The following is a 25,524-nucleotide window of genomic DNA, read 5'->3' on the forward strand; positions in this document are numbered from 1 at the left end:
TTGTTTCATATGTCCAGCACGAAAGGTCCCGTAAGCGGTTATCTGCAGCTTTATTCTTAGATGTGGAAGGGGCATACGATAACGTATTACATGAGGCCATTCTCGACACTCTTGCGGCGGTTGGCCTAAGTGGTCGAGTCTTTTTGTAGATTGCAAGTTACCTATCTGTAAGATCATTCTATGTGTTAACTGACGATGGCCCAACTACGTGACGCTATACCAGCAGGGGCGTTACTCAAGGCGATGCTCTCAGCCCGACGCTATGCAACCTCGCTCTTGTTGTACTTGCTGAATACTTGCCAAATACCATCAAAATTTCAGTATACGATGACGACATCTGTGTCTGGACTTCGGCAGTCACACGTCCTCAGATACGTGCGCGGCTTCAAAGAGCGGCAACTTTGATAGCAAGCTACTAGTGTAAACAAGGTCTCATCATATCACCAGAAAAATGCGCACTAGTGGCATTTACTTGCAAACCGATGAAGCCTTATGTCATCTCGATCAATGGGCGGGCCATTTCCTATGTCAGAACCCACAGATTTCTTTGCGTAATTATTGACCAAGACCCCCGTTAGAGCCCGCATGTGGCCTACATGAAACGGCGCCTGACAGCAACTTCCCAGTTTAAATACTTGACAGGAAAGACGTGGGGGATGTCAGTAGACGCAATGCTGAAACTCTAGACCGCTCTCTTTCTCGGTTTTTCAGATATAGTCTACCTGTACTAAACAACACCTGCAAGACAAATATTCGTGCTCTGCAGGCAGCACAAGCTCAAGCACTCAGAGTTTGCCTTGGTTTGCCCAGATGCACGTCAACAGAGGCAACTATTGCGATTGCTCTGGGCCGTCTAATGCGAACTCACATTACGGTCAAAGCCCTGAGAACCCACTTAAGACATTTTGCACGTGCCCCCTATCACCACCTTGCAACGCTACCTTCAGACAGGCACCAAGCCGTCATTCTCTAAAAATATCGTTAAGTACAACGACACACTTCCCTAGGGCTTCACCGCTGCATCTAAACCATCGAGACTCCCTTGGTGTCTTCTCAGCCCCACAGTCCATCTCAGTTTACCAGGAATCGGGAAAAAGTCCGAGCTGTCGTCGCCTGTGCTCAAACTGTCTCTACTTCTTGTGCACGAGAGGTACGCGGACAGTGTATATATTTATACTGATGGCTCCACAAACATCCAGTGTTCGTCCGGTGCTGTGGTTGTCCCAGCAAGAGCTATTACCATCAGCTTTAGGAGTGACCATCCAACAACATCGACATCTGCGACATCTGCAGCTGCTCTGCGCGCGGCACTTCGTTTCGTCAATCGGGAGCCACCTCGACAATGGTCAATCTTCAGCGACTCAAAGGCAGCCCTACAATCGGTGCTATCAGCTGTGCGTCGCGGGCCATTCGAACAGCTCGTATTCGGTATTAGATGCCTACTCCATACATCGCAGGAGAAAAGACACTACGTGACGTTTCAGTGGCTGCCAAGTCACTGCGGCGTCATAGGAAATGAAGACGCCGATAATGCCGCTCGGGCAGCTCTTGAAGACACACAAGAAGAGGCCATACCACTTTCAGGGTCCGACGCAGCTAGCAGACTTCGAGTGCTTGCACAGGAGATCACGCTCTCTCTATGGTGCACACTAAACAGCCAGACCAACCGGAGCAACCGTCAATACCACCGGCCCTCTTTGATGCATCTTTGTATGCCAACAGGACTCCTCCGAAGAGAGGCCACTCTGCTTTATCGCTTATGGCTAGGGGTGGCTTTCACGGAATCTTACTCATTTCGCATTGGAATGGCCGACAACGCTCTCTGCAATGCCTGTCTTTGGGAGGAGACGCTGGAAGGCATTCTGTGCGACTCTCCTGAATATAATGTTCAGCGACAGTCCCTGGCATCCGTTCTAGAGCACATTGACACTAGACCATTGTCCCTCGAAACGACTTTCACATGCCGCCGACAGAAGACATCGCAGCTGAAGGCGACGTAGGGACTACTTCGGTTTTTGAAAGAGACGGGATTGGACAAGCGGCTGTGACAGTGATGCCACGTACCACGCAAGAGTGATGGACTCTAACTGACGATGTGTGTGCTGGGCTATGTGCTCTCTCTCTCCCTTCGCCATATTTTATCCCCCATCCCGCCGCCATGTGTAGGGTAGCAAACCGGTTAAGCTAAACTGGTTAACCTCCCTGCCTTTCCTTCTCCACTTTTTCCTTCCTTCCTTCCAGTTGAAATCGTTGCAGTTAAATCTGTCTCTGGGAAATAATTCTTGTAAGGCTGGTATCGTCACCATAATCGGGAACTGGACCATACTTTCTTTCTGCTGAGAGATTAACGACCTGAACACATGCGGGCCGGGAACGGGTCCTAAAGATTTGGGCCGAGAGTGGGTGTGGGCTGGGCTTGAAAACACCATGATGAGCTTCGGCGGGACAGCGAATGACATGGTCAGGCTCGATCCAGGAGCAAAGGAAAACACTGTGCAGTAGTCTAGGGCTGGTAATCTTTGCAGTTCTCACCAGTATTGCTTACGATGTTTCGTTTGGTTGTTTATAGAACTCGTCAAAGGAGGCATACTGCTCGAAGTCGGCTGCGGTCCCTGTATGTACACGGCAATGGCAGCCTCGGTGGCGTTCGAGCACATCGTCATGGCTGACCTGGTGCCTGCCAACATCCTCGAAGTCCGGAAATGGGTGGACGCTGCGCCGGACGCTAAGGACTGGACGCTGTTCGCCCAGCGTTTGGCCGTTATAGAAGGGCACGCGTAAGTAATTGTACCCAGTCTCCCCAACTCCCACGCACATTTCTATTGAACAACCGCACCACTGAAAAACATTGCGCGGAAACTGTGGCCAGTGTGCTTGCTCGCATAACAGAACCCACGGGGCAGGTGCAGAGCAAAAAATAAATGGCTGAAATCTTCTCAGGTATTATATTCCACCTGACAGCAACGTTTAAAATGGTAGTTCGCCCTAGTTTGGTAAGACACACTTCGCTGTATCTCTTATGTGACAATTATTTCCTACATGACATGCGCAGAAACAGTTGCATAGATAGCGTTTTCTCTAGCCCAATACGCAGATGGCGTGTGTCATATATATATATATATATATATATATATATATATATATATATCCCGAACGAATTTTTAAAAACGTATGCAGAATGGTGTAGCCAATACCTTGCCATTATATACCGCAAATCACTCGAGTCCGCACAACTACCAGATGACTGGAAAAAAGCGAAGGTGATTCCTATACATAAATCCGGCGACAGCAACGAACCTTCCAACTACAGGCCAATCTCACTTATCAGCACATCTTGTAAAATATTGGAACATATTATCTTCAAACACATCACTATATTTCTCGAGCAAGAACATATATTAATACCTCAACAACACGGCTTTAGAAGTGGCCTCTCAACGGTCACACAACTAACCGAAGTGGTGCATGACTTTGCGCTCAGCCTAAACAACCGAAGCCAGACAGACATGATCCTCCTCGACTTCAGTAAAGCGTTTGATTGTGTAAGCCATGTAAAATTAGTTGCAAAACTGGAGGCTGCAATCGGAGGTGGTCAGATTACTGCATGGATAAAAAACTTCTTATCACATCGAACACAATATGTTATTGTAGATAACACCCCTTCCAGGTCTGTAGCTGTCACCTCCGGTGTTCCCCAAGGGTCAGTACTGGGCCCATTGCTATTTTTGATCTTTATTAACGACATTGCTGCTAACATTGAATGTGACATTAAGCTCTTCGCGGATGATTGTATTATTTATAAAGAAATTGTCAGTTACGCAGACCACTTATTATTAAACAGAGCACTAGATTTGGTGTCCAATTGGTGTAAAGAGTGGCAAATGTCAATTAACACCACTAAATCGGTATGCATGTCCTTTACAACAAAAAAGAAGCCTTCAGAATTTCCTTACGCCCTCGGTGGCACTTGCCTGAATAACGTAAATAACCACAAATACCTAGGTTCGACATACTCTTCTACCCTTTCATGGAATTTACATGAAAGGGTAGAAAAGTTTGCATTACGCAAACTTTTTTTCCTTAGACGATGTTTGCGCTTTGCACCGAAACACACCAGACTACTAGCCTATACAACTTTTGTTCGCCCCGTCTTAGAATACGCTAACATCATCTGGTTTCCACACACATCAACTAACATATCAAAACTAGAAAAGGTGCAAAGAAAAGCTGTGAGGTTCATTTTTAACAAATACAGTCTCTATGACTCCCCTACAAACCTCTTAGCTGATGCAGGTCTTAAAACACTATCTGTTAGGGCCAGACACGCCCGCTTAAAATTCGTTTACCAACTAATGCACGACAGTTATAAGATAGACCGAACTAAATACGTTACTTTGTCTACATCACGCCTGTCGCGATAAAATCACCCATTCACACATAACCAGTACAGTATTCGCAATGACACGTTCAAGTTTTCCCTTTTCCCTCGTGCGATCAGAGAATGGAATCTCCTCCACTCAGACATAGTTTCCTCTCCGTCACTTTCATCGTTCATCAACCTACTGGAGACATCAAACAGAGAAGACGCCACTTAAAACACCCACATATCTTAATCTTAATCCACATATCTGTAATACTTATTTCTGTGCGTGGAATTTATGCATTTCAAACCCCAAACTCGCCGCTTCTGCGCGGTTATCTATTACCTGTATAAGTTCTCTAATCGTACAAGTGTCATTCATTCGCTATTTTTTTATATGAATTCTAGTAATACAATATTGTTATATTGTTATACCAACTACATTGTTATATTGTTATGGCCATATTGTCATACTAACCAAAAGTATTGTATTATTGGTGATTTCTGCAGTAGTTGAGGAAGCGTTTTTCCTTTTTTTTTCTTTTAATGTACCATGTAACAAGACCTGTTTGTTTCTTTCTGTAAAATTGTGTCCACCTGCTTTGGTCTCAACTGAGACTGGCAGTATTGCAAATAAATGAATATATATATATATATATATATATATATATATATATATATATATATATATATATATATATATATATTGCCACGCGCGAGTAACGCTGGAAGCCACGGATGAAGACGTGTGAGTGTTAGCTCCTGCAGAAATGAACAGTAAACGAGCTTTCGCTTGGAAGTGACTGCTTGCCTTTTCCTCTCGCGACAAGCTAGTGGAAGTGCTGGGTACGCATACGCCCTATGCCTACTGGTCCTGAACCGGAAGCTACCGACGCCAGTACCTCGCGGGCGGCAGAAATTCATCGAAGCAGCCGTCGCCTCCAACGTCTTCCACCGCTATACAGTCCCCTGGCAAGCTCTGCGAGGTAGATCTCAACAAGAAGCGCAAGCCAAACCGAGGGGATCCCACATGCTGTTGTGCCATGCATTGTCAACGCGCCTGGCATGCTTAAGCTTTTCCACGGCGACGCCTTTGAGGGCGTTGAAGAGGGGTTAGACCATTTCGACCGGGTCGCCGCCTTTAATGACTAGGACGATCGTCGTAAATTGAAGAACGACTACTTTTCCCTTTTAGATGCGGCAAGAGTGTGGTGCGAGAACCACGAAGCTTCATTTACCAGCTGGCAGCAGTTTTACCGACTGCTTCGCGGCGCCTTCAGCAACCGCGAGTGGAAAAAAAGAGCCGAACAGGCACTGTCTTCGAGGTTCGTAAAGCCGAACGAAACCATCGCCATATTCGTCGAAGACATGACGCGATCGTTCCCTCGGGTAGACCCACTAATGCCCGAAGACAAGAAGGTGCGTGTGTTAATGCGAGGCATAAAAGAACAGCTATTCGCGGGCCTCGCGCGCAGTCCCCCTTCCCCGCAGGGGCGTCTGCGTCAGCAGGCGTTTGGTGTGTTGCGACACCACGTACCCGAGCACACGAGGGTTGGACCCTCCCGCATGTAGCCGTGCGCGGCTTAGCCGTGTCTGGGGAAAGGGGGATCCTGGGGGTTGAGCTGATGCTGGGTATTTGGACCTTTAAGGCCCCTCGGCGGAGGCAACTCACCCCTTTGGCCTGTGCTTCACATAGACGGCACCCCCGGACTGACCCACTTGGGGGAAATCGGTAGTTGCCTTTTCCTGTCTCTCTCTCCCTCTAGCCTTCGTCTTTCTCTCACTTTTCATCTTTCCTATCTTCTCCTAGTTTCCGTTTACTTCCAATTTTTCCAGGCAGCAAGGGTTAACCTTGTGTGAATAACCAACCTAGGTTATCTCATATTTCGTTATAGTGATAACGTACAGCTGGCGTTTGCAGGACCTGTTTTTACAGTCCCTGTAACATCCCCTTGTAGAGCTCCATGGTGGGTGGCTGGTGTTATTGCCGAAAATTACATAATTCTATGGCTAGTTCCTTCCCTCCTCTCCCAGATCACCCTCAGAAAAGAGGGCGCACCGAAGATGTATTTCAGTTTCTTGGACGACAAAGACCCAACTTCCCACGATTTCATGTGATTCACTGGGAAAAGTCCCACACAAGTACGCACAATCTCTCCATTTCTAGTTTCAAAGTCTTTAACTGAGACTCTTGGTCAATGTTACAAGGCAACAGGGATGGCAAGTGGAGCTCTCCTCTTGGAGCTCCATAATCTTAAACAATTTTAAAAGTTTCCCAGCCTCGTGTCATTTGGAGACGTTCAAGTGACAGTGACTCCGCACCGCACTATGAACACTACCCGCGGCGTTGTTTCAGACGATGATTTGCTTCAGCTTACAGACGCAGAGTTCTTAGAGGGCTTTAGTCAGGAGAATGTTGTCAATGTGAGAAGAATAAAGACGAGGCGGGATGGTAAAGAGATTGCAACCAAACACCTAATACTCACATTCAATTCAAGTGTCCTACCCGAGTCAATCGAGGCCGGGTACATAAAGCTCCGTGTTAGGCCGTACGTGCCAAATCCACTGCGATGTTTCAAATGCCAGCGCTTCGGCCACAGTTCGCAGAGCTGCCGCGGCCGCCAAACATGTGCGAAATGCAGTGCCCACGAACACGCCACTGAAGCTTGTGCCAATGCTCTCCACTGTGTAAACTGTGATGGAGAGCACGCCGCGTACTCGCGGTCGTGCGCTTCCTGGAAAAAAGAAAGGGAAATTGTTACAATCAAAGTCAAGGAAAACATAACTTTCAAGGAGGCACAAAGGCGGGTATCATACCTGCCAAAGAAAACCTTTGCCGATGTGGCGCGTCAGGGGGCTGCTTCACAACGGCCTCCGGCGGCTGTCCGACCCACAAGCAGGGAGTCGGCAGTTACGCCATCAGCCCCCGCGGCGGTTGCAGCTAGCACTGCTCCGTCAACCGAGGAGAAGGGACCATCGACCCCGAAGGTGGGCGCAGCCGAGGATGCCTCAACCTCCCTGGTCGCTTCCAGCGCTGGCAACGGCCGGCGCAGCCAAATCCCTCAGGGAGCTCCATGGACCTCCGGGCTGGTGGGCGCAGGGGTCTTGCCCTCGAAGGCAGGACTGTCCCTGGTAACTTATTGCTCGCAAGAGCACGTGTCCGGCGCCTCACAAGAGGCAATGGACACTACACCTATCCTCAAGGGGCGCCAAGCGCCTAAGGAGCGGCGAGGCTCCCTCGAACGCTCCAAAAAGGGCAGAACCCCCGTTACAGGGGCTCGAAAGAGCTCTGTAACCTAAGGCATCACCTCTGTTTCCATACACACAGCACTTATTTACTTTCAATATGGATACACAAATTATTCAATGGAACGTTAGAGGTCTTCTTAGGAACCTTGATGACGTGCAAGAGCTTATCCGAAAACACAATCCAAAAGTGCTGTGTCTACAGGAAACACACTTAAAACCACAACACACAAACTTTCTCCGACCATACGTCAAGTTCCGAAAAGATCGCGATGATGCTGTCTTATCATCAGGCGGTGTTGCCATTTTTATTCATAAAAGTATTTCCTGTCAGCGTTTACAGCTACAAACGCCCCTTGAAGCAGTGGCGGTTCGTGCTGTTCTCCTAAACAAACTTATCACCGTGTGCTCGCTCTACATAGCCCCACATTATAAATTAGCTAAACATGAATTTCAGTCCTTCATAGATACATTGCCAGAACCTTATATTGTTCTTGGCGATTTCAATGCACACAACGACCTGTGGGGCGACCCTCGTATAGATGCGCGAGGACGACTTGTTGAACAATTCCTTTTCTCTTCTGGTGCGTGCATTCTGAATAAGAAAAAACCCACATATTACTGTGTTGCAAACAAAACCTTTTCTTCAATAGATCTCAGTATAGTTTCCCCGTCTATACTGGCCGAACTCGCATGGGAAGTTGCGAGCAATCCTTACGGGAGCGACCACTTCCCCATACTGATAAGAACACCTAAAGAAAACGAAAATCTACCACAGGCTCCTAAGGGGAAGATTGATAAAGCTGACTGGGAGAAATTTCGAACTCTCAGCAGTATTTCACGGGATGACATGTCCTCGTAAGGAATTGATGCGGTTGTGGAATATTTTACAGCCTTCATAATAGATGCCGCAACTAAATGTATATCACAAGTAAATGGATTGGCATGCAAACAGCGTGTCCCGTGGTGGAACGACGATTGTAGGATCGCTCGTAAGAAACAAAACAAAGCGTGGGGGTTGCTACGCGCCTCCCCCACCGCGGAGAGTCTTATCAATTTTAAAAAAGTAAAATCCCAAGGCAGGCGAACCCGCCGACACGCCAGACGAGAGAGTTGGCAGAAGTTTTTATCCGGTATCAACTCCTATACAGATGAGGCCAAAGCCTGGAACAGGGTTAATAGGAATAGAGGGCGACAAACATATTCACTTCCTTTGGTGAACACACAAGGTGAAACACTGAAGGATCAGGCAGACTCACTTGGAGAACACTTTGAGAGCGTGTCGAGTTCAAACCATTATTCGCAATCCTTTTTGAAATACAAACAAATAGAAGAATGTAAGCCAATAAAACGAAAGTCCAGACAGAATGAACCCTATAACCGGCCTTTCAGTATTGCCGAGTTGAGAGCTGCCTTGAGCACATGCAAAAGCACTGCAGCGGGACCTGACAGAGTCATGTATGATATGATCAGAAACTTACATGCCGGCACACAAGTTACACTACTCACACTTTACAACACTATTTGGACTGCGGGATATCTCCCATCTACATGGAAAGAGGCGATTGTGGTTCCTGTCCTGAAGCAGGGAAAAGACCCCTCCTTAGCAGCAAGTTATCGTGCGATAGCTCTTAGGAATTGTCTGTGTAAGCTCTTTGAAAAAATGATTAATCACAGACTCATACACTTCCTTGAATTCAACAATATACTGGATCCCTATCAGTGTGGCTTCAGGCAAGGGCGGTCAACAACAGATCATCTTGCGCGCACTGAAGGATACATTCGCGATGCCTTCGTACACAAACAGTATTTCCTCTCGATATTCCTCGATATCGAGAAGGCATATGATACAACATGGCGCTACGGGATCTTGCGAGACTTGTCGGAAATGGGCATTTGTGGAAATATGTTGAAAATAATTGAAAGCCATTTGTCCAATCGTACCTTCCGTGTAAAAGTCGGCAATGCACTGTCACGTCCCGTTACCCAGGCAACTGGTGTACCCCAGGGAGGCGTGCTCAGCTGCACTCTCTTTATCGTTAAGATGAACACTTTAGTGCTTCACTGCCACCTGCCATATTTTTTATTCCGTATACGTAGACTATATACAAATAGGCTTCAAATCCTGCAACCTCACAGTATGCGAAAGACAGGTACAGCAGGACCTAAGCAAAGTGTCCAAATGGGCAGACCAAAACGGATTTAAGGTCAACCCCCACAAAAGTTCTTGTGTTCTCTTCACAAGAAAGAGAGGCCTGGTCCCAGATCATTGTGTAGAACTGGGCGGACAACAAATTCCTGTCAACAAAGAACACAAATTCCTAGGTGTTATTCTTGACTCCACGCTCACTTTCATTCCTCACATAAAATATCTTAAAGAAAAATGTCTTAGAAGAATGAACTTACTTAAAATCCTATCCCACACTTCGTGGGGTAGCGACAGACAGTGTTTATTGAATATTTACAAGAGCCTAGTTCGATCACCGCTAGATTATGGTGCCGTAGTATATCACTCTGTCGCACCGAGCGCGCTTAAGATGTTAGACCCCGTTCACCATCTGGGTATCCGTCTGGCCACTGCCGCATTTAGGACAAGCCCTGTGGAAAGTCTATAAGTAGAGTCAGATGAGTGGCCACTCCATCTTCAGAGAACAAACATCAGCTTAACGTATTTTTTAAGGTGCGCTCTAACAAGGAACATCCGTGTTTCGCAACTGCTAACGACTTGACGTGTGAAACACTTTTTCATACCAGACCCTCTATGAGGCTTCCTTTCTCACTGCGTGCAAGAGAACTTAGCACGGAAATGAATGTCCCAGTTCTCGAACAACGCCTAATGCCCCCAGCTAAGCTAGTACCGCCCTGGGAGTGGCAACTGGTAGAGTGTGACACATCCTTTGTAGAGGTCACTAAACATGCGCCAGACACACATATTAAAACGCATTTCTTGGAGCTCCAGTACAAGTACTCGTGCACAGAGTTTACACAGACGCTTCTAAGTCACATGCCGGGGTGTCTTACGCAGCCATTGGTCCATCCTTCTCGGAATCCGGTGTACTGCACCCTGAAACAAGTATATTTACGGCTGAGGCCCATGCACTATTGTCGGCTTTGAAACATATCAGAAAATCAAATATTCAAAAAACTATTTTATTTACAGACTCCTTAAGCGCCGTAAAAGCCTTGAAGTCACACTGTAAACACAGAAACCCCGTAATTACTGAGCTCTATTCCATTCTCTGTAGAGCGTATATGTCTAACCAGCATGTCATTATATGCTGCGTGCCTGGACATAGGGGCATCGAGGGTAACGTTCTAGCAGACCAGATGGGCACATCAATTTCATTGCATACAGTTATTCCTACTGCTTCGGTCCCTGTCACAGACCTGAAGCCTTTTTTAAGAAGGAAACTGCGAAACCACTGGCAACGTAAGTGGGACGCAGAAGTAAATAACAAACTGCACGTGATAAAGCCACGGTTAGGTTCTTGGCCCTCCGTAACAAAATCACGGCGAACAGATTTCCTATTCTGTCGCCTCAGAATAGGACACCCATTTGGCACACATAACGTTTTACTCACTTAAAATGATCTTCCAACCTGCGGTAGATGCGGGGAGAGGCTGACCGTCCTCCACGTCCTCCTGGAGTGTCGGGCAGCCGAATCTGAGAGAAAGAAACATTTTCCCCTAGCATACCGGCAGCAGATCCCCCTTCATCCTGCAATGTTACTCGGCCCAGAACCGCTATTTGACACCAACGCAGTCATAAGTTTTCTTAAAGATGTTGTGTTGCATGTTGTTAGCCCCACATGTTCGTAGCGTCTCCTCTCTTCAGAGGATGCCGCTGTGATAGCTCTTTCGTACAGCACATGCCTCTGGGCCCTTGTGTTTCAAGGGCTCTGGCGAGGCAGCACTGCTCCAAGTAATTTTACCATCTTATATATTTTCTATTTTGCATTATTCTTCTACGATGGATTTTAATGTTCATAGTATTTGTCATTAGTCATCGCCATAATTTTATAGCACGTAGATATTACGCACTTTACAGCGACTATTTTAGGCCACTTTACAGCAAAGTCACATCTTCCATAATACATCAACATTACCACTTGTCATGACGCTCTTTGGCCAAACCTGGGCCTTGCGCCACAAAACACCACACATCACCATCAGTCCCCCTTCAACAGTGCCTCAGTTCGTCCGTGAGGCAACAGTCATGGAACGCCTGTTTCGGCAGCGGCTATCGCAGTATGAACGCCAGACCACCATGGCGGCTGCATGCTCTCTTGTAGCTGCAAATGATGACAGGAAATCCCTTACCAAGCTAATACGGCAGATTGTTCAAGAACTCCACAAGTGTTATGCATCCCCTCCGGCACCGCCGAGTGCCGCGGCTCTTACGGACGTCATTCGGGAGGAAATCGGGAAGATGGTTCATCCCTCGCCACCAACACGTTCCGAACTCCCCACGTTCTCGTATCCGCATAGGCGTATCTAGTGCGGGGGGGGGGGGCAAGGGGGCACTCACCCCCCACTGCCAGAAGCGGGGAGGGGGGCAAAGTATGTCACTTAACCCCCCCTCCCCACACTTTTGATAGCGGGCATTTTCGACTGCACGCTGGAAAGTAAAAAAAAAACAACTACACCTGAAGTTAAATTCTTTCTTAATAGAGTGACCACATAAATAGAGCTTTTCTTTACAACGCATCCCCTCGTTTGATAGCGAGGATTGTCTTTTGTCTTCTCGCGACGCCCGGTAGCGGAGGACGCGTGGTATTCGCCATACACGCTATCGTTGCGTGGAACGCCTGGCGCTGGGCAGTTCCTGCCCTAACATCGGCTTGCGCAACTCGCATCCTGCCCAGTTTTTGGGGACCACCATATCCGTATTCGAAAACACAATCAGCTTGCTACCTTTAACCTTCGCGTGGGGAGGAACTTCCGATAAATTATTATAATCAGCCGAGCCCAACGACTGGTGCACCTCATGTCATGAAATCATTCAATTATGAAACGCAGGATCTATTTAATTTCTGTCCAGAGATTACCTACAGAGCGCTAGAGTCTGAGTGTCTTGTTACCATCAAAATATTAAATTTGTTACAGGTTTAACTATTGAATGTCACTGTAAAATCATGAGATATCGTAGGTATGCTCTTGAAGATGACCTCGGCAGAACGCGCAGAACCATTTGAATACCAATAGAACACTGAATTGAATTTCTTCGAAAGGCATGTGTCACTTCTGACGGACGATTTCATTTTCAGGCTGTTTAAAAATAAGAGCTGCGCTATTACTTTTTTGCCGAAAGGAGAAAGAATAGCAGATATTTTCTATCTTGAAGAGGACCACTTTTTCGCGACGAGTTCCGAAAATTTGCACTGTTTTGGTTGCTTATATGCTCTGACAACAGTTAGTAAATGGTCGCTTTCTCCCAATTTTTATGCGTTATACCCGACATTTAGTTGTTTTATCCCGGTTTCCTCGGTAACATATGTGGTGTACTGTGTTTATATTTATCTGGAGTACGAATCAATATTCTGAGTGAAGAGCGATATACAGGGTCTGTTGTGAAAGCAGTAGGACTGACCTTTTTAAACAAATTCATACATGATAATAGTACAAACGATTAGAATTTTTCAAACTAGCACCTTTCCGCATCTACATACTGCTGCCAACCAGTTTTCCAGTTTTCGTACGCCTCCAGAAACGCCTGGATCGGAATGCTGTTCAGCTCCCTCGTCGTGGCCTGTCGAAGCGCCTCTACCGATCCGTGATGCTTCCCCTTGAACGTCAATTTTATTCCCGGGAATAGAAAGAAGCCTGGTTGGGCCAAGTCTGGGCTGTAGGGGGGCTGAGGCAGCGTTGCCACGTTGTGCTGGGCAAGACAATCATCTACGCGGAACGCTGTGTGGCTCGGCGCGTTGTCATGGTGCAGCCGCCAATTGGCAATTGCTGGACGCACACGAACAATACATTTTCGCAGTATTTTGAGGACTTTCACGTAAAAAAACTGCATTAACTGTTTGTTAGGGTGGTACAAACTCTTTGTGAATAACTTCATGTCGATCAAAAAAGCAAATGAGCAGGGACTTTTGCTTGCATTTGCTCATTCGTGCTTTCTTGGGGCTTGGGAAAGAAGGGGTGGGTCATTCTGAGCTCTGCCGCTTCCTCTCTGGTACCTAATCAAACACCCACGTCTTGTCACTACATTGTCCAAAAAGTCGGGGTCCTCGTTCCCATGATGAAGAAAATCCTGGCAGATTGCTTCCCGGTTGGCCTTTCGCTCCTCTGACAACCACTCGTGGCACGAGCTTCGCGCACGCTTTCCTCATAGCTAAGTTTTCTATCACGATCTCAAGAGCTTGGGTTTGAGGAACGCCCAAGTCATCAGCAATAATTCGAATACTCATCCTGCGACCATTGTTCAGTAAATTTTTCACTCGCGATACATTTTCATTGGCCTTCCTGGTCGAAGGGCGTCCGGAGCAGTCGTCGTCTTCCACTCTTTCCCTACCTTCTCGGAACAGCTTGTGCCACTCAAAAACACCTGATCTACCCATGGCAGCATCCCGGTAGGCCTGCTTAATCATGTTTAGAGTCTCTTTGCCCATTTTACCAAGCCTTACACAAACTTTGATTGCGTATCCCTGATCCAGTAAGCGCTCCATGAGTCTCCGTGACGAGGCGTTTCGACAGGGGTTCACAGTACAGGCGACCTGCTCTCTTCAACGGCCGAGAGCCGACTGCCAATTTTTCCCAGCGTTCGCAATATCCCACTCCACCGATTCTGCGCACGCAGACCGCCTCTCGTCCGCCCGTTCACCCAGGAAAAAAACCAGTCCTACTACTTTCAGAATAGACCCTGTATGTTTATTCTGTGTAGGTTCATTACAGCCGTTGTAGAAAGTTACTCCCTTCAAAGTTTTATACTGCCGGTAATCGAAATGTTTCCGAGAGTCCTAAAACAACAGCACAAGAGATCGACGATTGAAACTCCGTTAAAATAGAGATAATCTTAAACGCAATGCGTTGCGAAACTTTGACTTTCCTGCTTTAAATTGAAGTGTTGATGATAACTACTAAATCCTATTTTCTCCATGTGTTCTCGTGCATCATACGAAATTCGTAGTTTGTTTCGCCTGTGTTGTCGGTGAGCTAAACAAGGCACGTTTTCTTTATCAGGGGTAAATTAGGGGCGTGCTGTGGCCAATGTGTAGGCATTGTTCTAAATGCGTAGTTTAAATGCGTATTTTCCAGATGAATATGTATGCAAGTGGTTCATAGCGTTATTAATCTGTTTTGCGAGCGGTGTAAAACATAGATGGCTGCACTGGCATAGTTACAACTACAACTGAGGTAAAATTTTGCGCACATAAGTGGAACAATACGCCAAGTTTATGTGCGATGATAAATGCGTGTTGATCAAATACAGCGTTAAAAGAAATTGAAAGCAAGTGTTCGAAAGTAACACGCTGCTGCTATTAGCCAGGTTTCGCAATGTCCCAAGAGAACTCTACGTTTCAGATATTTTGTACTTTGAAGAAATAGGCAGCATTTTCAGTGCAATGTATCGCCTAGTTTTAACCTTTCTGGCTTATTTCGAAGCGTTACAAATAATTATTGAGCCCTCATCTTTTTTCTGCTTTCTTTTTTGTGTGTGATATATTAGTTTTGTCTGGTTTTCTTACTGAACTAAACGAGGCAGTTTCGTTATGTCTGGTGACAGCAACGGCAAGTTAATGGGTGATGTGGAGCTGAAGTTCAAAAGAGATCGGTAATTGCGGCTTTTTCTATTAATTACGTATGCAAGCACTCTATAGTGTTATGGGCGTGTCTAACGAGCGGGGAAGAATTGAGCCCGCTGCCCTGGCAGAACTATAGAAGTCGCCAAGACCGAATTTAGCGAAGATTAGTGGTACACTGTGGAAACTCTTCGTGCGAAGTTAAATGCTGTTCGACCAAACATAGCTGTTCCAAAAGAATTCTTATTCACGTGTTCGAGCGTGTGATATGGCCACTATGAGCTATGCTTTCCAATGTCTCGACATAGTCATAGGTTACAACATGTTTCTATTTTTTTGGAAAGGGGAGGAGGAATATGGGGGGGGGGTAACTGCAATGTGCGACATTTTTACGTTCCATGTCCAGTTAGAAGCGTTGCAAATAATTACTGAGCCGCCCTCATTCTTTCCCTTTTTTGCAAGAGTCAGAACACGTTCCCACTTGGTTTTAGCGATGTATTCGGTTACCTGACACGACATTTCGTTTATATTCGCTGAAAATCAAGCCCCCTCCCCCTAATGGGAATTATTCTTAAAGTTCAAATAAAGGGACTAATCATAACATGTGCAGTAAATTACGCGTGCAACTGATCCGGAGCTTTATGAATGTGTTTTGGAACAAAAGATTTATACGTTGTCCTGGGAGAACAGCGAATTTAACGAATATCAGAACTAGTGGAACTAGAGGGGGGTGGGTAGGGAGGGACGACACCATGGCAAATGTTGAGGCAAAGTAACATGTGTGTTTGATGAATTACTGGCGTTTTAAATATATCCAACAAGAAGTGCTCCAAATCATATTACATACGGGCAAGTTTTCCAATGCAATAGTCATATACATATACGGGCAACAATTTAAAGCGTTCAATAAAATTACGAGGAACTCGAAGTTTTATTGCAACTGTTCGGAAAAAACAGCTTCGCTGGAAATCGGGTTGTAATTCTTCAAGCTCGCGAACATCTCCTGCCTTTTATTCTTGTGAATATTGCAAGTAAGTTATGTTGATCGTTCTTGTTGAATAATATTACCTAAACTTTCGATACACTTATGCTGTACACTTAAACACTATGCACAATTCTTTGTTTACCTTTTAAAATTGCTTGTATCAAATGTGCATTTTTTATGTCCGCTGTGCGTTGTGCCCCTCTCGGTGGCAGTTGTCAGCTTGTTCCCTCCCTGTTTCCTTTGTGTACTTGTATCTTTCCATAATTATTATTATTATTATTATTATTATTATTATTATTATTATTATTATTATTATTATTATTATTATTATAACACTTCGTATAAACAGTATAGCGCAGCAAGCAGAACGAATAATACTGCTGCTACTGGGCGGTATCCGGGACCTCTGTGAGGCACTCATTTACTTAAGACCCTGCATTATTTTTAGGTTTAATGTCGTTGTAAGAAAAAAACTCAAACTGAAATAATTTTTCGGGCCCCCGTGGTTCACAATGTCTTATTGAAAAGAGGCCTATGCTTGTTGAATATAACTGACCGAAGCATTTCGAGCATGCGATATATATATATATATATATATATATATATATATATATATATATATATAGAGAGAGAGAGAGAGAGAGAGAGAGAGAGAGAGGGAGATCACATAGTTTGCGGTTTGCCGTCCCCCCTCTCGAGAGATAGATGGTACGCCACTGCGTACGCGGATGCTCTTCGGGTTTCTACGCCGTCGAGCAGCTGCCTGCTGGGATTCCTTAACCATTCCCAAGTCCAATCCAGCGCACGAGTCTTCAAGCAGCAGAGTCGTGCACACATCATGGTGCGCGCAAGTCCATGGTGTGGCGCGTTCTGGACAAGTCTGGTGTGCTACCACTCTGGGAGGCCGGACACTTGTATCGCGACTGCCAGTACTGACGGATTGGCCAGCGGGGATACCAGCCGGAGATCCGTTGCCCGCGCTATGGCGAACACCCGCATCGAGGAATACATGAAAAGCAACAGTCTTCCTCCTGTCTCGCATCGAAGACAGTCACGGTCGCCATCACCTCGTCGGCACACGTCACCAAACCGCGCTCGATTCGCCTTTGATTCGCGCCGCAAAAAATGAGAGCGGCGACTTCCGGGGGTGAGGCCGCATTCACGCAAACCGTCAAATATCCTCCGTCGACACCACCCCCTCGCAACGTACCACTGACGCTTTCGTTCGAAACTGCCAAAAGAACTTCAGCTGCTATTACTGTTTCCGTTGACTGTTATCCGGTGACTGCACTTGTTGATACGGGAGCTCGGGACTCAGTTATGAGTGCCCCACTGGCCACTCGGCTGCGCAAGACGCTGACAGACGGCCCACGTCTGATCACGGCTGGAGGGACACCTGGTGTCACCCTCTGGACGATGCACCACCAGACTTGCAATTTGTACTTCGACCTTCGTAGCATCTTTCCTTGTGCTGCCACAGTGTTCTCGACTTGTTATATTGGGCATGGATTTTCTGCATGAATGTGGGGCCGTCATTAATCTGCGTGACTTGTTCTTGACTATATTTCGTCGGATTCGAGTGTGGAGGGTAAACATCATCGCATAGCTTCACGCGTGGTCAATGACTGCGTGACGTTACTGCCTCGAAGTAGCATGTTCGTCCTCGTTGAGTAGGTTGAGGGAGCATCGCAGAAGGTAACCTCACCATTTTGCTGGATCGAGGAGTCAGCGCGGCAAGATGTCTCGTAGAGCTCCAAAACGCGCGAACCACGATCGTAGTTACTAACTTCAGTGGCGAATACAATCACTTTTCGAGGGATACCACCATGCTATACTTTGAAGCAGTGGACGAGTCCAACGTCTGTCCATCGGTAACGACAGTCTCAATTCAGGAACATAGCGCTGTGGACTTGACCAGCCACATCGACGTCGATCCACAGCTGAAATAACCCTAAAAGGAGAGGCTCTTCACTCTACTATCATGACTTAGCGACTGTTTCGACACCACGTCGAAGGTCAAGCAGATTCTTTTAACGAAACACAGAATCATCACTGACCTGACCGCCCAACCTGTTCTCCAACACGCTTACCGCGTGTCGCAGAGAGAACGGGAAGCTATTCGCCATGAAGTTAAATGCTAGAAGATGACGTCATTCAACCATTGACAAGTCCTTGGGCTTCACCTGTTGTGCTAGTTAAGAAGAAAGAGGGTTCACTGCGATTCTGTGTCGATTATCGCAAACTGGACACGATCACGAGAAAGATGTTTATCCCCTTCCTCGGAATAGGGGGACGACTGTTCCGCTCGCTTGCGACATGCCCGTACTTCTCTTCAATGGGTCTGCGTAGCGGGTACTGGCAGATTGAAGTTGACGAGCGGGACCAGGAAAAAACGGCGTTTATGACACTCGACGGTCTCTCTGAATTTAAGGTCCTCCCTTTTGGATTGTGTTCCGCTCCGGCTACATTTTAACGCATGATGGACATAGCTTTATCTGCCCTCAAGTGGCACACGTGTTTAGTCTACTTGGACGATGTAGTTGTTCTTTCCACCACGTTTGAGCCGGTTCTTCAGGCCATCCTTACCACCGGCCTGTCTATGAAGCCCGAAAAATGTCACTTTGCATACGAGCAGCGTAAATTTCTGGGTCATATTGTCAGTAGCACCGGTGTTCGCCCTGACCACGACAAAGCCACAGCAGTTGATCTGTTCCCGACACCGAAGACAAAGCGCGATGTGCGCCGACTTTTAGGGCTTACGACCGTTTTGGGCCCAATTTTTCCGCGATTGCCGAACTTCTGCGACGACTCATCAAAAACGCCGTCAGATTTGTGGGAGGCCCGGCACAACCCGATGCTTTCCACAACCTTCAGCGACGTCTACAGATACCACTGACCCTTGGTCAATTTCACACAGAGGGCAAGACAGAAGTGCATACTGATGCTAGTGACGTTGTTCCCGGAGCGAAACTCGTACAATTTTAAGCTGGCGTTGAACGCATTATTGCCTATGCTAGCCGCACGTTGTCTGCTGCTGAGAAAATCTACGGAGCAGCTCAAGAAGAATGTCTGGCGTTTGTGTGCGCCATTCAGAAGTTCCGGCCCTATTTCTACGTGCGCCCCTTCCGTGTAGTCAGCGACCACCACTCCCTCTACTGGCTGGCGAATCTCAAGAATCTTTCAGGCCCTCTCGCAAGATGGAGCCTTCGGTGGCAGGAATTTGACATAACAATCGCCTACAAGTCTGGTCACAAACACACCAATGTCGATTGTCTCTCCCGCGCCCCCGTCGAACTCGCACCACTAAAACTGACGACGGCTGTGCCAATTGCCTTTGTACCCCTCCGTCTTTAATAAATCTAGCTCAACATCCACGACAAGATACCGAGCTGCAACCCTCGGTTGAATATATTGAAGGAAGCCCCCAGCAACCTACGCGGCAGTTCGCGCGTCACTTGTCCTCTTTCAGCCTACGCAGCGACGCCCTATACAAACGGAACTTTCACCTTACCGAAACCGCTTTCCAGCTTGATGGGATATCCAGTGTCAGCTTCTAGTTTCGGTTTGGAATCGTTACGCCAGGCCGCCAGTCAGCGCCAGGCGCTGTTAGTAAGTGTACCTGCTGCGTTTCCCCTCGCTAGAATAAAGTCATTCTTTGTCTGGTGCCCGAGTCGAGCAGTCCGGCTCTTCATTGCGGTGCTTTGCGCCAAGGCCGTTCGGTCTCAAGCCGTAGGTCCCGCGGCCGGCTGCCCCGCCGAAACTACTACAAACTAGCGACAAGGTAAACCGTTCTACTGCTTACTACTTGCCTTTATCGTCCTATTCCTGCTTCCTGCATTCCGGCAAGACGCCGCAACTACGGCTGCTTCTCCGTCAACGTCAACTCCCCCGCCTTTGTTCTCGGTGCCCAGCATGGCGCTCGCACCCCCGTGTCGTCTTTCTTGCATTCCCCGGTACTCTTTGGGTACCATGGCTCACGAGGAAGCGTTCTTTTTGCACGTCTCTCCAGGCGACCGCATGCTAGGCACTACAAGACGAGAGGAAGAAAGCCACTGTACCCAGTAACTTAGGCTTCGAGGGGCAGCGTCTCTACTACGACCTGGCGTCGCAAACGGACCTGACAACTGCAACTTTCGAAGACATTCTTCGCCTCTTCGACCGACATTATGAAGAAAGCACCAATCCCCTGGTGCATCGTGTTATCTTCAGGGACAGAAAGCAACAACCCGGGGAAACATTTCAGGACTTTGTCACCGCGTTACAAAGCCTAGCGCCTGCTTGTGCGTTACTCGCCAAACCCGTGAAGCAGTACGTCAGAAGTTGTCAAGATTACCAACGACCCAAAGTTCCACCAATGAAACCAGCCGGTCTTCTTCGGCCTGCACAACCTCCTTGTTTACCTTCTGAGGAAGTGTGGACGGATTTACTTCGCCCGTTTCCCAATTTTTCGGCCCATAACTGCTGAATTGTTGCGCGACCGATTACCTCACTCGATACTGCGAAACTCAAGTCGTTCAGCGAACTCCTGCTTCAGATGTAACCAATTTCTTTGTCAAAAGTATCGTCCTTCGAAATGGTGCTCCCACTGTCGTCATCACAGACCGTTGTACGACCTTCACCACGCAGTTGGTCCGAGATATTCTGCAGCTGAGTGGAACAACTCACCGTACAGCAACTGCGTATCACCCGCAGACCAACGAGTTAACTGAGCGTTTTAACAAAAACAATTGCAGATATGCTTTCCATCTATGTCGCCACCGATCATAAAAATTCGGACGAACTGCTCCCGTATGTGACATTTGCATATGACACTGCGCTACAAGAAACCACCGGGTTTCCTCCTTTTCGTCTTGTCTACGGACGCGACGTCATTACTATTGTCGACGTGGTGCTCCTACCAACTTCGTTTGAAACGACCCCACCAGATGAAGGCGCTTTTCTTTAGCGTGCCGAAGAAGCGCGGCACATTGCACGGCAAAGAATTCTATTTCGACAAAGTCAAGATACTCATCGATACAACATACGCCACCGACACGCAGCATACAAACCGGGAGATCTCGCATATCTAGACCCCTATACGTCAACGAGACCGCTCATAAAAATTATTGGGCTGATTCTTTGGACGCTGCATAGTTTTTCATCGCCGAAGTCCTGTCAACTATGAAGTCCTCCCAGCCAAAACATCCCGCCACTCTCGTAGACCGCGTTCCTCTGACAACTGGAAAGATTGTAACCAAGTGTCACGAAGTACGTGCCCGCGCCCCCATCGAGATAGCCATTATTGCCGCCGCAGCAGCAGCGTCGCTTACATAGCCATAGGAAGGAAAGCTCCGCATTGTTCGTGACCTCGCCGGACCGGTTGATCACGTGGGTCACCACAGCATGACGAGAACGAGCTAGCCGCGGCAAGCGGGGAGAGTGGTTTAGGAGACGAAGTGGCGTGGTCATGCACCGAGATACAGCTGAAGATTTGGTCGGCAGGCTGAAACCCCCAGGCCGTAGTCGTTGCCGGTAGATCGACAGACGGTGCAAGTATGTCAAGATCTTCGGCAGCGAGGTAGCACCAGCCCGCTACTTCTTCAGATCGGGGCCTCGGCGAACACGCCACAGATAATCCTCGTGTCCCAACCTGCTCTCAGAACTTCCCGCCTAACTCTTTTTTTAATCGCGCTTTATCTTTCATTTAAATATTCATCGTGTGTTCATTTTGTATGTTCTGTTATTGTAGTGCTTACCGCGTTTATTGTCGCGTGTATTTTTTGTTTGCACCACGTATTTTTTTATTAATTCGCGTGTGTTAGAAATTCACAAGTGGTGGGCTTTCTGTCGTGTGAGTGTGTTCTGCATGACCCGCACGCCTTCCGCGAAGCTTGGCATCATCTGCTTGCAGTTTGCTTATTCTTTTTTAATCATGTCGCTGGCATGATTTTATTTCATTAAATTGAGTGTTTGTTTTTTTCGCCGAATCTTGTCTCATGCCTCTGGTCCACGGTCGATCAGGTGTGCACCTTATCGCCTGTCAGAAGTCGATCCATCCATAAATACACGCAGGGTTTGTTAGTTGTTGCCCCATCCCGTACGTTTCGGAGAGTGCAAGTAATCATACTCCAATCTTTGACACTATGTCAACAACCAGAATGGCACCCCAGCGTTGTCCATCGTGCTGCAACAGCCCAGGGAGGCACCGATCTTCCGCTGATCAACGTTTCAAGAGTCGGGAAACTGGCGCTAAAAGTATGAAAGGGTTGTTAGGTTTAACTGGAATAGCGACTACAAGCTGCCCCATGACTTCTTTTCATTGGAAGACGCCGCCAGGATGTGGTTCCAGAATCGTGAAACCACGTTAACAGCGTGAGAACTATTTTGCTGCAACTCCCTGCAGACTTTCTCCAGCGTCGTGCGCAAAGAGCGAGCGCAAGCTGTGCGGAAAACGCGACGCCAATGCTCAGAAAATTTTGCTTCCTCATGCGGGGCGTAAAACAAGAACTTTTCATCGAACTTATCGGCAACTCTCCGCAGCGTAGCTGAATTTCTGACAGAGGCGACGATGATTAAGAAAACGCTGTAAATGCGCACCCGCCAATGCAACCGTCAAATGCTTTCGCCGAAGAGCAAGATTCAAGCACTAGGCTCCGTCAAGCTCCAAAACACTACTAGAATTGTCGTGCGCGAAGAGCTGCACAAGGTGTTCCTTTCCACTCAGCCTCAAGTAGCATCCATTGCTGACATCGTCCGAGGGGAGATTCAGCAGTCACTTGGAGTCTCCGAATCGCAGCTGCCCCAGCCGAAAGCGATGAGTTATGCTGCGTAGCCCACCGTCACACTCCACCTACGCGCCCGCGTCAGGGCCCGGTAACGGAGCAGCTCTGTGGTCCAGTGCAGCTACCTAAGACAGCTATATGGCATGCTCCAGACCACCGCCCGCTCTCCTACCACTGCGGAGGAGGCCACACCTACCGCCGGTGCCCATACCACGACCTGGGTCTGCAAGGCTTCTTCGCTGTTAACGCGCCGCCTCCACAGCTTGGCAGACAGCCTCATGATATCACCGACTGCATTGCCGCGACACAGGGGCGACCCCGACGTTGTTAGCGCTCGCCGTCACCAGGACGCTACCTGCCGCCACAGCACCAACCATACACACGACCAACCCGTGGCCGGTGGAAAAGCTGATAACTGGAAAACTAAAAGAAACAACCGATGGAGGTGCGGTTGCTGTACGTCGAAATACTGAAGATCCTCTGCCGACGACGATGACACTACAAAATATATCTCGACGACGTAGGAAGGACAGGCTGCGCTCCCGACGAAGCCTTGATGCCAAGGATCCTCCGACTAAAGAAGACCTGACGACGAGACGTATCAGCTACAGAACAATGCGATGCAGCCGTGATCCAACGCCGAGACCTAACTGTAACACACCACAAAGAACCACCTCCACGTGCTCCTCTATGGCCACGCAGTCACCACAATAGTAGACACAGTAGCCGACTAGTCTGTGATGAGTGGACCCCTTGCCGCCCAGTTGAAGGAAGTTAAGACTGCATGGGAATGCACTCAAATCCGGACAGCTGGAGGACACCTGATAACGCCGACTTGAGTCTGCACGACGAAAATTACGTTTCAAAATGGGACCTACCCTGCCAACTCCGCTAACCTCCAACGGTGTTCACGAGACGTCAATCTCGGCAGGGACTTCCTGAACCAACACGGCCCAATCATCGATCTGAAGTCGATACCGATAACGCTGTCCACAGACCAAGCGATACCGCCGGAGAGTACTTCCAGTCACCACGCGTTGCGTGCGCTCGAAGATCATGTGAGCATCCGGTTTCGTTCCAGCATTTTCATTCCCGTGGGCACCGAAATACCCGCAGACGTAGAAGGCGTCATCGATCGCTGCCAGCGGCTACTGTCGCGTTCGTGAAATTTGCGTCGCAAGAGGGATCGATCTACAGCACGAAGGAAAAGCGAAATTAATGCTGACAGCAAGGAGCAAGGAGTTCAAGTACGTCAACAAGGGCACGACGATCGCACACCTCGAAGAAATTGTGGAAACCAGCAATGTATTTATCATCTCGGATTCTGCTGCATCCACCCTGACGACCACAGCTTTCGAGCCGAAAGAGAGGAATATGGTAAGGCAGGGATGTTAACCAGCGTTGGCTACCCTACGCTGGGGGAAGGGAAAATGGGAAGAGAAAGAAGGGAGAGAGATGTAGATACATGTATAGACAGTACTTAAGTTAAAGCGGCTCGCGCAATCCAGACTTCTGAGCCAGATTTCGACATAAATTCAAGCCTCTTCCTAAATAATCAGCAACAGCTCAGTAGTCTCCTACGATGATACGAGTGCTTTACGGCGTCATCGAGGATTCGACGATCACCAATTGCAAAGCATCGCATAATAACCGAAGAGTGCAGTCGACCACTCCGCCAGAGCCCTTATCAAGTTTCGACTTGAGAACGTGACGCTCTAAGGCAACAAGTCAACGAAATGCTACGCGACGACGTCATGCAGCCATCGAAAAGCCCGTGGGCATCTCCTGTAATCTTGGTAAAGGAGAAGGACGGAACCCTGCGTTTCTGCGTCGGTGATCGTCGACTGATCAAAATCACGACGGACGTACACCCTCTCCAACGGATCGACGATGCATTGGATCGGCTCTTCAACGCTAAGTACTTCTCGTCGATGGATCTCAAGTCTGGTTACTGGCAAATAGAAATCGACGAGAGAAGGCACCAGAACACCACCTTCATCAAGCCGGTCGGCCTCTGAGTTCAAGGTCATGCCATTCGCCATGCGTTCGACGCCTGCAAGGTTCCAGCGCGTGATGCACGCGGTGGTAGCAGGGTCGAAGTGGCAGATCAGTTTCATTTACTTGGATGCCGTCTTCACCGAAAATTTCGACAATAACCTTAGGCAGCTTGGTACAATACTAGAGGCTATCAAGTCACCATGAAGACGGAAAAGTGCCGCTTGGCTTGCGATGAGCTTCTGTTCTAAGGCCACCTCATCGGCAAATACGGAGGCCACCGGATCCACAGAAGATAACTGCCATCCCTAAATTTCCACAGCCCACCGACAACAAAGGAGTCCGCATATTTCTTTGCGTGTGTCCCTGTTAGAGGCACTCAGTCAAGAAGTTCTCGTGATTCGCCGAGCCAGTAATCTTTCTCACGAAGTT

The 25,524-nt window shown here is 47.9% G+C and overlaps 1 protein-coding gene across 1 annotated transcript in view; it reads left to right on the forward strand.

Moving 5' to 3' along the window:
- Positions 1-25,524, forward strand: part of LOC142583742 (nicotinamide N-methyltransferase-like) — a 134,852-nt gene that overhangs the window by 101,071 nt on the left and 8,257 nt on the right. Inside the window, exon 2 of the mRNA XM_075694229.1 lies at positions 2,570-2,777. Within this exon, the coding sequence (XP_075550344.1) occupies positions 2,570-2,777 (208 nt within the window). The remainder of the gene's footprint in view (positions 1-2,569; positions 2,778-25,524) is intronic.

The sequence above is a fragment of the Dermacentor variabilis genome, chromosome 5 (genome assembly GCF_050947875.1).
Source record: "Dermacentor variabilis isolate Ectoservices chromosome 5, ASM5094787v1, whole genome shotgun sequence".
Lineage (NCBI taxonomy): Eukaryota > Metazoa > Arthropoda > Arachnida > Ixodida > Ixodidae > Dermacentor > Dermacentor variabilis.